Consider the following 12,737-nt stretch of genomic DNA (forward strand, 5'->3'; position numbering starts at 1 on the left):
GACACTCATAGATAACACCTTCAGTCCGCATTGTGATTTCCATGGATAACACCTGTTGTACACATACAGATACTCATAGATAACACATGAAGCACACATGATACTCATATATTACACCTGTAGTACACACACATGATGCTCATAGATAACACCTGTAGTACACATGCCACTCATAGATAACACCTGTAGTATACATGACACTCATAGATAACACCTGTAGTACACATGATACTCATAGATAACACATGAAGTACACACATGATACTCATAGATAACACCTGTAGTACACATGACAGTCATATATAACACCTGTAGTATACATGACACTCATAGATAACACCTGTAGTACACATGATACTCATAGATAACACCTGTAGTACACATGACACTCATAGATAACACCTGTAGTACACATGACGCTCATAGATAACACCTGTGGTACACAAAGATACTCATAAAACAACAACCTGTAGTACACATAAAGATACTCATATATAACACCTGTAGTACACATGACGCTCATAGATAACACCTGTATTACACATGATACTCATAGATAACACCTGTAGTACACATGATACTTATAGATAACACCTGTAGTACACATGATACTTATAGATAACACCTGTAGTACACATGATACTTATAGATAACACCTGTAGTACACATGATACTCATAGATAACACCTGTAGTACACATGATACTTATAGATAACATCTGTAGTATACATGACACTCATAGATAACACCTGTATTACACATGATACTCATAGATAACACCTGTAGTACACATGATACTTATAGATAACACCTGTAGTACACATGATACTTATAGATAACACCTGTAGTACACATGATACTTATAGATAACACCTGTAGTACACATGATACTCATAGATAACACCTGTAGTACACATGATACTTATAGATAACATCTGTAGTATACATGACACTCATAGATAACACCTGTAGTACACATGATACTCATAGATAACACCTGTAGTACACATGATACTCATAGACAACACCTGTAGTACACATGACATCTATAAATAACACCTGTAGTACACATGACACTCAAAGATAACATCTGTAGTACACATGACACTCATAGATAACACCTGTAGTACACAAAGATACTCATAAAAAACAACAACTGTAGTACACATAAAGATACTCATATATAACACCTGTAGTACACATGACGCTCATAGATAACACCTGAAGTACACATGATGCTCATAGATAACCGCTGCAGTACATATGGCACTCATAGATAACACCTGTAGTACACATGATACTTATAGATAACACCTGTAGTACACATGATACTCATAGATAACACCTGTATTACACATGATACTCATAGATAACGCCTGTAGTACACATAAAGATACTCATACATAACACCTGTAGTACACATGACACTCATAGATAACATCTGTAGTACACATGGTACTTATAGATAACACCTGTAGTACACATGATACTCATAGATAACACCTGTAGTACACATGATACTCATAGATAACACCTGTAGTACACATGATACTTATAGATAACACCTGTAGTACACATGATACTTATAGATAACACCTGTAGTACACATGACACTCATAGATAACACCTGTAGTACACATGATACTCATAGATAACACCTGTAGTACACATGATACTCATAGATAACACCTGTAGTACACATGATACTTATAGATAACACCTGTAGTACACATGATACTTATAGATAACACCTGTAGTACACATGATACTCATATAGATAACACCTGTAGTACACATGATACTCATAGATAACACCTGTAGTACACATGATACTCATAGATAACACCTGTAGTACACATGACACTCATAGATAACACCTGTAGTACACATGACACTCATAGATAACACCTGTAGTACACATGATACTCATAGATAACACCTGTGTACACACATGATACTCATAGATAACACCTGTAGTACACATGGTACTTATAGATAACACCTGTAGTACACATGATACTTATAGATAACACCTGTAGTACACATGACACTCATAGATAACACCTGTAGTACACAAAGATACTCATAAAAAACAACAACTGTAGTACACATAAAGATACTCATACATAACACCTGTAGTACACATGACGCTCATAGATAACACCTGAAGTACACATGATGCTCATAGATAACACCTGAAGTACACATGATGCTCATAGATAACCGCTGCAGTACATATGGCACTCATAGATAACACCTGTAGTACACATGATACTTATAGATAACACCTGTAGTACACATGATACTCATAGATAACACCTGTATTACACATGATACTCATAGATAACGCCTGTAGTACACATAAAGATACTCATACATAACACCTGTAGTACACATGACACTCATAGATAACATCTGTAGTACACATGGTACTTATAGATAACACCTGTAGTACACATGATACTCATAGATAACACCTGTAGTACACATGATACTCATAGATAACACCTGTAGTACACATGATACTTATAGATAACACCTGTAGTACACATGATACTTATAGATAACACCTGTAGTACACATGACACTCATAGATAACACCTGTAGTACACATGATACTCATAGATAACACCTGTAGTACACATGATACTCATAGATAACACCTGTAGTACACATGATACTTATAGATAACACCTGTAGTACACATGATACTTAACATAGATAACACCTGTAGTACACATGATACTCATAGATAACACCTGTAGTACACATGATACTTATAGATAACACCTGTAGTACACATGATACTCATAGATAACACCTGTAGTACACATGATACTTATAGATAACATCTGTAGTATACATGACACTCATAGATAACACCTGTAGTACACATGATACTCATAGATAACACCTGTAGTACACATGATACTTATAGATAACACCTGTAGTACACATGGTACTTATAGATAACACCTGTAGTACACATGATACTTATAGATAACACCTGTAGTACACATGACACTCATAGATAACACCTGTAGTACACAAAGATACTCATAAAAAACAACAACTGTAGTACACATAAAGATACTCATACATAACACCTGTAGTACACATGACGCTCATAGATAACACCTGAAGTACACATGATGCTCATAGATAACACCTGCAGTACATATGGCACTCATAGATAACACCTGTAGTACACATGATACTTATAGATAACACCTGTAGTACACATGATACTTATAGATAACACCTGTAGTACACATGATACTCATAGATAACACCTGTATTACACTTGATACTCATAGATAACACCTGTAGTACACATAAAGATACTCATACATAACACCTGTAGTACACATGACACTCATAGATAACATCTGTAGTACACATGATACTTATAGATAACACCTGTAGTACACATGATACTCATAGATAACACCTGTAGTACACATGATACTCATAGATAACACCTGTAGTACACATGATACTTATAGATAACACCTGTAGTACACATGATACTTATAGATAACACCTGTAGTACACATGACACCCATAGATAACACCTGTAGTACACATGATACTCATAGATAACACCTGTAGTACACATGATACTTATAGATAACACCTGTAGTACACATGATACTCATAGATAACACCTGTAGTACACATGATACTTATAGATAACACCTGTAGTACACATGATACTCATAGATAACACCTGTAGTACACATGATACTTATAGATAACACCTGTACTACACATGATACTCATAGATAACACCTGTAGTATACATGATACTCATAGGTAACACCTGTAGTACACATGATACTTATAGATAACACCTGTAGTACACATGATACTCATAGATAACACCTGTAGTACACATGATACTCATAGATAACACCTGTAGTACACATGATACTCATAGATAACACCTGTAGTACACATGATACTTATAGATAACACCTGTAGTACACATGATACTCATAGATAACACCTGTAGTACACATAAAGATACTCATACATAACACCTGTAGTACACATGGTACTCATAGATAACACCTGTAGTACACATGATACTTATAGATAACACCTGTAGTACACATGATACTCATAGATAACACCTGTAGTACACATGATACTTATAGATAACACCTGTAGTACACATGATACTTATAGATAATACCTGTAGTACACATGATACTCATAGATAACACCTGTAGTACACATGATACTCATAGATAACACCTGTAGTACACATGATACTCATAGATAACACCTGTAGTACACATGATACTTATAGATAACACCTGTAGTACACATGATACTCATAGATAACACCTGTAGTACACATGATACTCATAGATAACACCTGTAGTACACATGATACTCATAGATAACACCTGTAGTACACATGATACTCATAGATAACACCTGTAGTACACATGATACTCATAGATAACACCTGTAGTACACATGATACTCATAGATAACACCTGTAGTACACATGATACTCATAGATAACACCTGTAGTACACATGATACTCATAGATAACACCTGTAGTACACATGATACTCATAGATAACACCTGTAGTACACATGATACTCATAGATAACACCTGTAGTACACATGACACTCATAGATAACACCTGTAGTACACCTAAAGATACTCATATATAACACGTGTAGTTCACATGATACTCATAGATAACACCTGTAGTACACATGACACTCAAAGATAACATCTGTAGTACAGATGACACTCATAGATAACACCTGTAGCACACATGACGCTCATAGATAACACCTGTAGTAAACATGATACTCGTAGATAACACCTTTAGTACACATGATGCTGATAGATAATACCTGTCGTACACATCATGATACTCATAGATAACACCTGTAGTACACATGATGCTCATAGATAACACCTTAAGAACACATGATGCTCATAGATAACACTTGTAGATCACATGACACTCATTGATAACACCTGTAGTACACATAAAGATACTCATACATAACACCTGTAGTACACATCATAACACTCATAGATAACATCTGTAGTACACACGACACTCATAGATAACACCTGTAGTACACATGACACTCATAGATAACACCTTTAGTACACATGGCACTCATAGATAACACCTGTAGTACACATCATGACACTCATAAGCTTTGTGTGAGACATATAGATCCTCAGTGCTTCAGAAGTTCATCACTGTAACCTTTGTGTGAGACATATAGATCCTGAATACCTCAGTACATCACTGTAACCTTTGTGTGAGACATATAGATCCTCAGTCCTTCAGAAGTACATCGCTGTAACCTTTGTGTGAGACATATAGATCCTCAGTCCCTCAGAAGTACATCGACGTAACCTTTGTGTGAGACATATCCTCAGTGCTTCAAAAGTACATCACTGTAGCCTGTAGCCTTTGTGTGAGATTTGTAGGTCCAGTAACTGCTGCATCTTCTACTGCAGGATGAGGCTGACGGGGAGGATGGTTCTGGTCACCATGACGACTCGGCTCAGCAACCAATGTTTACATCATGTATATCCTGCACCACCACATCCGCTGCCCTGGGTCAGAGGTCACTTCCTGCTTACCTGTTGCTGACACTGTCAGTTCTGGCAGTGTTGTGTGTGTGTTTCATCCCACCATCTCAGAAGAGTGTCCTGAATGTCGGTGTACCCTCTTCTACTCTCATACGTGAGTTGGGCCACTTTATGATAATCCTATCTTCAATATTAATATAGAGAGTATGTAAACTATATATAGAACAGCATGCTTGTTGTATGTTCCCCTCAAAGTGTTGGACAATTGTGTATATTCCACAAATTGATTCAAAATGAATGTCAGTATCAGCTTTCCAGACAAACTTATTCCTTGTTTGTTGGGTGTTTCAGGACATGTGCGCATGTATTCGGACCACCCAGACTTGTCCAACTTCTTCATCAACAGCAGCACATTGTCGCTTGTCTCCCGCCTCCAGATACTTGGTGAGATGTGCTTTGTGTAACATTGGTGATGACAAAGCTCCGCATTAATGTTGGACTTGTAAATAGACACATGGAGTCGATCAGTGTCTGGAATCCCAGGACACAGTATTTTTACGGTGTCTGAAGCACACTGTTTTCTGTTACATAGTTATATGATTGTAGGTTTGTCTGGCAAACTTTGTGCACAAAGATATGAACTGTGTGTCTGACTGACTGACTGACTGAGTTTTGGTTTTACGCCGCTTTTAGCAATATTCCAGCAACATCACGGCGGGGGACACCAGAAATGGGCTTAACACATTGTACCCATGTGGGGATTCGAACCCGGGTCTTCGGCGTGACGAGCCAACGCTTTAACCATTAGGCTACCCCACCGCCCCACTGTGTGTCTGAATCTCAACAAGGACATGAATACTTTTATCATTGGTTTGTCTGTAATACTCTGTTGCAAGGGACATTGTCTCTCTGAACATATAGAGGAGTATCTCCAACAGAATAAGGGTGTCTCTGAAGGTAGAAAGTACTGTTTCCAACTTAATGATGGAGTGTGTAACTATTGGATATGATGAACTATTGTGATTGATTCATAAAACATATGTCTCTTGAAGTTCTTTTGTAAGTGAGCATTAATTACAATTCCTAATACAAACTATCCCTCAAGCTGACAATTTAAGACAGACATTTAATTGTAGCATGAATTGTGGCAGACTTAACATAGTTGCTTGTGGATGCAACGTTTGGCTATTCTTTGCTGCACTGTAGGGGAGTTGTGGAACACTTGGTGGATTAAGTTGGAGTTGTGGAACACTTGGTGGATTAAGTTGGAGTTGTGGAACACTTGGTGGATTAAGTTGGAGTTGTGGAACACTTGGTGCATTAAGTTGCTTTTGTTTGCAGATTATAAGAATTGTCATGATGACTTGGCAAGCTGCATGACATTTGCTCTGTGTGAGGCTGCGGAAGGGTTTGTGACGTGTCGCTGCAAGCGAGGATATTATGTCAGTGGACAGAAATGTCAAGGTAATTCAGGAGACTCGCACATTACAGTATGTATTGTTACTGATATTGCCTTTTTCAAGATTAATTACTTTGCTTTGAACATAAAATGCAGGATATGTGTTTTGTAACTAATTACAGAACATTTTTCCATATCAATCATTACAAGACACATTTGTAAGTCAGTCATTACAGACACCTGTGTAAGTCAGTCATTACAAGACACTTGTGTTAGTCAGTCATTACAAGACACTTGTGTAAGTCAGTCATTACAAGACACCTGTGTCAGTCAGTCTTTACAAGTAACACGTGTAAGTCAGTCATTACAAGACACCTGTGTAAGTCAGTCATTACAAGTCACCCGTGTAAGTCAGTCATTACAAGACACTTGCGTAAGTCAGTCATTACAAGACACTTGTGTAAGTCAGTCATTACAAGACACTTGTGTAAGTCAGTCATTACAAGACACCCGTGTAAGTCAGTCATTACAAGACACCTGTGTAAGTCAATCATTACAAGACACCCGTGTAAGTCAGTCATTACAAGACACCCATGTAAGTCAATCATTACAAGACACCTGTGTAAGTCAGTCATTACAAGACACCCGTGTAAGTCAATCATTACAAGACACCTGTGTAAGTCAGTCATTACAAGACACCCGTGTAAGTCAGTCATTACAAGACACCTGTGTATGTCAGTCATTACAAGACACCCGTGTAAGTCAGTCATTACAAGACACTCGTGTAAGTCAGTCATTACAAGACACCTGTTTAAGTCAATCATTACAAGACACCTGTGTAAGTCAGTCATTACAAAGCACCCGTGTAAGTCAATCATTACAAGACACCCGTGTAAGTCAGTCATTACAAGACACTTGTGTAAGTCAGTCATTACAAGACACTTGTGTAAGTCAGTCATTACAAGACACCTGTGTAAGTCAGTCTTTACAAGTCACCCGTGTAAGTCAATCATTACAAGACACCTGTGTTAGTCAAGTATTTCAAGACACCCGTGTAAGTCAGTCATTACAATACACTCGTGTAAGTTAGTCATTACAAGACACCTGTGTATGTCAGTCATTACAAGACACATGTGTAAGTCAATTATTACAAGACCCCCATGTAAGTCAATCATTACAAGACACCTGTGTAAGTCAGTCATTACGAGACACCTGTGTATGTCAGTTATAACTTAATAGTTTTGTGCTTCAGCCTGCAGCACCTCCTGCCCAGCAGGCCACTACATGACTGGTGTTTGCTCTGCTTCACGAGATGTCGACTGTAAGAGTAAGTCTTTCCATCTTTCTCGTATGTCATCATCCATCCATTGCAACAAGAATTAAGCGATAAACTTTCACAGCTTCAAATTATAAGAGGAGAAAGGGATTACATTCCTGGGTATTAACACTGTATTCACATTGCCAGAGACTGATGGGACTTGAACTGTTTGTGTTCCAGGGTGTAGTGTCTGCCGGGGATCTACATATGAAGCTGCACCTTGTACCATGACACAGGACACCATCTGTGTTGGTGAGTACATCTTTGCCTACACCTGCCCACCCTATGACACAGGACACCATCTGTGTTGGTGAGTACATCTTTCCCTACACCTGCCCACCCTATGACACAGGACACCATCTGTGTTGGTGAGTACATCTTTCCCTACACCTGCCCACCCTATGACACAGGACACCATCTGTGTTGGTGAGTACATCTTTCCCTACACCTGCCCACCCTATGACACAGGACACCATCTGTGTTGGTGAGTACATCTTTCCCTACACCTGCCCACCCTATGACACAGGACACCATCTGTGTTGGTGAGTACATCTTTCCCTACACCTGCCCACCCTATGACACAGGACACCATCTGTGTTGGTGAGTACATCTTTCCTTACTCCTGCCCACCCTATGACACAGGACACCATCTGTGTTGGTGAGTACATCTTTCCCTACACCTGCCCACCCTATGACACAGGACATCATCTTTGTTGGTGAGTACATCTTTCCCTACACCTGCCCACCCTATGACACAGGACACCATCTGTGTTGGTGAGTACATCTTTCCCAACACCTGCCCACCCTATGACACAGGACACCATCTGTGTTGGTGAGTACATCTTTCCTTACTCCTGCCCACCCTATGACACGGACACCATCTGTGTTGGTGAGTACATCTTTCCCTACACCTGCCCACCCTATGACACAGGACACCATCTGTGTTGGTGAGTACATCTTTCCCTACACCTGCCCACCCTATGACACAGGACACCATCTGTGTTGGTGAGTACATCTTTCCCTACACCTGCCCACCCTATGACACAGGACACCATCTGTGTTGGTGAGTACATCTTTCCCTACACCTGCCCACCCTATGACACAGGACACCATCTGTGTTGGTGAGTACATCTTTCCCAACACCTGCCCACCCTATGACACAGGACACCATCTGCGTTGGTTAGCACATCTTTCCCAACACCTGCCCGTCACAGGACACCATCTGTGTTGGTGAGTACATCTTCACAACACCTGCCCGACACAGGACACCATCTGTGTTGGTTAGTCAGATATGCTGTTGTCTTTTTCAGAAGTGGCATTTCCTGTTGGCATTCTTCCCATGAACTACACACAGCTGCAGGATGGTGAGTAGTAGACACATGTGTGTAATGCTCTATATTCAGTAGAACACACCTCCAAACATCTCCTGTAAATGTTCTACAGCTGTAACTTTGCTCAGTGTTCACACTTGTTTGATGATGTCCCTTTTACAGGTGAGGAGCTTCGGTCAACATGACCTCATCGGAAACTATGGTATAAATATGACTGTTTTACAGACGGAACTTTAATCAACGTGACCTCGTCATCGAATGTGTTCATGGAGCGACTGCGTGACATGGAGGAGCTGGAGACGCCCATGTATGTGACCAACAATCAGCAGAGCATGGACTACGTGTGGAGGCGCACCTCGGGATTGAAGATCAAGATCGGCATCTCGGATGTGTACTTGGTCCCCGAGTATGTGGACATTGACCACGTTGATGACAACGCCTACTTTCACATGAACAAAAACATCTCATCTACTCTGAAGGAGAAGTTCCAGGAAACAGAAAATAATTATTGTCGGTGAGCAAGAGTACATCCAGCGTTTTAGTTTTAGCATACAGTCCCTCTCCCCAAAACACAACAAGCAATTTAACTGAGTTGCTGCAGTCACAGCAAGGTAGACGTGAGCTTCCCCAGTGATTGTTTCAGAATGAGCTAGACGTGAGCTCCCCATTGATTGTTTCAGAATGACCTAGACATGACCTCCCCAGTGATTGTTTCAGAATGAGCTAGACTTGAGATCCCCAGATGACTGTTTCAGTATGAGCTAGACTTGAGCTCTCCTAATAATTGTATCAGAATGAGCTAGACTTGAGCTCCCCTAATGACTGTTTCAGAATGAGCTAGACTTGAGCTCCCCTAATGATTGTTTCAGAATGACCTAGACTTGAGGTCCCATGATTGCTTCAGAATGAGCTAGACTTGAGCTCCCCTAATGATTGTTTCAGAATGACCTAGACTTGAGGTCCCATGATTGCTTCAGAATGAGCTAGACTTGAGCTCCCCTAATGATTGTTTCAGAATGACCTAGACTTGAGGTCCCATGATTGTTTCAGAATGAGCTAGATTTAAGGTCCCATGATTGCTTCAGAATGAGCTAGACATGACCTCCCCTAATGATTGTTTCAGAATGACCTAGACTTGAGCACCCCCAATGATTGTTTCAGAGACCCAATGCCAGACTTCTACAGCCTGTACCTTCACATATTCCGGCACCGTATCACAGCTGCCAAGTCGGTGACATGTTCATCCAAGGACCACTCCATCCGCTGTCCTCCTGGATACAAGGATGGTCAGCCTCACCTCCGTCGCTACATCAACCTGCCCTGCCACAAGTATGAGGTGAATGACAAATCAGATTTGGGTAACACATTAGACATGATATCCCTAGAGTGACATGATATCCCTAGAGTGACATGATATCCCTACAGCACATGTGATATCCCTACAGTGACATACTAATCACATCAACATGACATACAGATCACATCAACGTGACATACAGATCACATCAATTGACATACAGATCACATTGTGACATACAGATCACATCAACATGACATACAGATCACATTGACATGACATACAAATCACATCAATGTGACATACAGATCACATCAACATGACATACAGATCACTTCAACGTGACATACAGATCACATCAAAATGACATACAGATCATATCAACATGACATACAGATCACATCAACATGACATACAGATCACATCAACATGACACACAGATCACATCGAAGTGACTTCACATCAAGGTTACATACAGATCACAGTATTTTACAACCTATCATCATCCTACAGATCAATCGGCGGCAGAATCTGACGGAGCTCCGTGACACGCACAACAGTGTTGTCTGCACTGACAACACACCACTGTCTCTCATCTTCGGGATGCCAAACCCAGCCAAGGAGCCCATGAGATTCCCGTCAGAAGACTGCAAGTTCAATCAAGAAGAGTGTCAGAAGTGTTTACAGAGAGATTCCTGTATCAAAAGTGGTAAGCTTAAGGGGTATCTGCAGCGTGAGGTAGATGACTGTGTGTACAAAGTGTGGTTCCACTTGCCTCAGTGTGAGGTAGATAACCGTGTGTACAAAGTGTGGTTCCACTTGCCTCAGTGTGAGGTAGATAACCGTGTGTACAAGTGTGGTTCCACTTGCCTCAGTGTGAGGTAGATAACCGTGTGTACAAAGTGTGGTTCAATTTGCCTCAGTGTGAGGTAGATAACCGTGTGTACAAAGTGTGGTTCCAATTGCCTCAGTGTAAGGTAAATAACCGTGTGTACAAAGTGTGGTTTCACTTGCCTGAGTGTGAGGTGGAAGACCGTGTGAACAAAGTGTGGTTCAACTTGCCTCAGTGTGAGGTAGGTAACCGTGTGTACAAAGTGTGGTTCCACTTGCCTCAGTGTAAGGTCGATGACCGTGGGTACAAAGTGTGGTTCCACTTGCCTCAGTGTGAGGAGGATGACCGTGTGTACAAAGTGTGGTTCCACTTGCCTCAGTGTGAGGTGGATGACCGTGGGTACAAAGTGTGGTTCCACTTGCCTCAGTGTGAGGTGGATGGCAGTGTGTACAAAGTGTGGTTCCACTTGCCTCAGTGTGAGGTGGATGACCGCGTGTACAAAGTGTGGTTCCATTTGCCTCAGTGTGAGATGGATGACTGTGTGTACAAAGTGTGATTCCATTTGCCTCAGTGTGAGGTGGATGACCGTGTGTACAAAGTGTGGTTCCACTTGCCTCAGTGTGAGGTGGATGGCAGTGTGTACAAAGTGTGGTTCCACTTGCCTCAGTGTGAGGTGGATGACCGCTTGTACAAAGTGTGGTTCCATTTGCCTCAGTGTGAGATGGATGACTGTGTGTACAAAGTGTGATTCCATTTGCCTCAGTGTGAGGTGGATGACAGTGTGTACAAAGTGTGGTTCCACTTGCCTCAGTGTGAGGTGGATGACCGTGTGTACAAAGTGTGGTTCCACTTGCCTCAGTGTGAGGTGAATGGCAGTGTGTACAAAGTGTGGTTCCACTTGCTTCAGTGTGAGGTAGATGACCGTGTGTACAAAGTGTGGTTCCATTTGCCTCAGTGTGAGGTGGATGACAGTGTGT

The 12,737-nt window shown here is 40.8% G+C and overlaps 1 protein-coding gene and 1 long non-coding RNA gene across 2 annotated transcripts in view; one reads left to right on the forward strand and one right to left on the reverse strand.

Annotated features, from left to right (window-relative positions):
- Nucleotides 1-12,737, forward strand: part of LOC124253777 — a 292,031-nt gene that overhangs the window by 264,921 nt on the left and 14,373 nt on the right. Inside the window, 9 exon segments of the mRNA XM_046687609.1 lie at nt 5,509-5,737; nt 5,935-6,027; nt 6,925-7,047; nt 8,235-8,309; nt 8,481-8,552; nt 9,611-9,664; nt 9,857-10,145; nt 10,793-10,967; nt 11,442-11,637. Coding sequence (XP_046543565.1) covers nt 5,509-5,737; nt 5,935-6,027; nt 6,925-7,047; nt 8,235-8,309; nt 8,481-8,552; nt 9,611-9,664; nt 9,857-10,145; nt 10,793-10,967; nt 11,442-11,637 — 1,306 coding nt within the window.
- On the reverse strand, nt 4,648-5,495 carry LOC124253780. Its single transcript, XR_006892296.1, has 3 exons — nt 5,045-5,495; nt 4,895-4,948; nt 4,648-4,674 (listed from the first exon to the last, which is right to left on the reverse strand). It is a non-coding gene; the product is annotated as an uncharacterized LOC124253780 (long non-coding RNA).

The sequence above is a fragment of the Haliotis rubra genome, unplaced genomic scaffold, assembly GCF_003918875.1.
Source record: "Haliotis rubra isolate DU_JTF1 unplaced genomic scaffold, ASM391887v1 Scf551, whole genome shotgun sequence".
NCBI lineage: Eukaryota > Metazoa > Mollusca > Gastropoda > Lepetellida > Haliotidae > Haliotis > Haliotis rubra.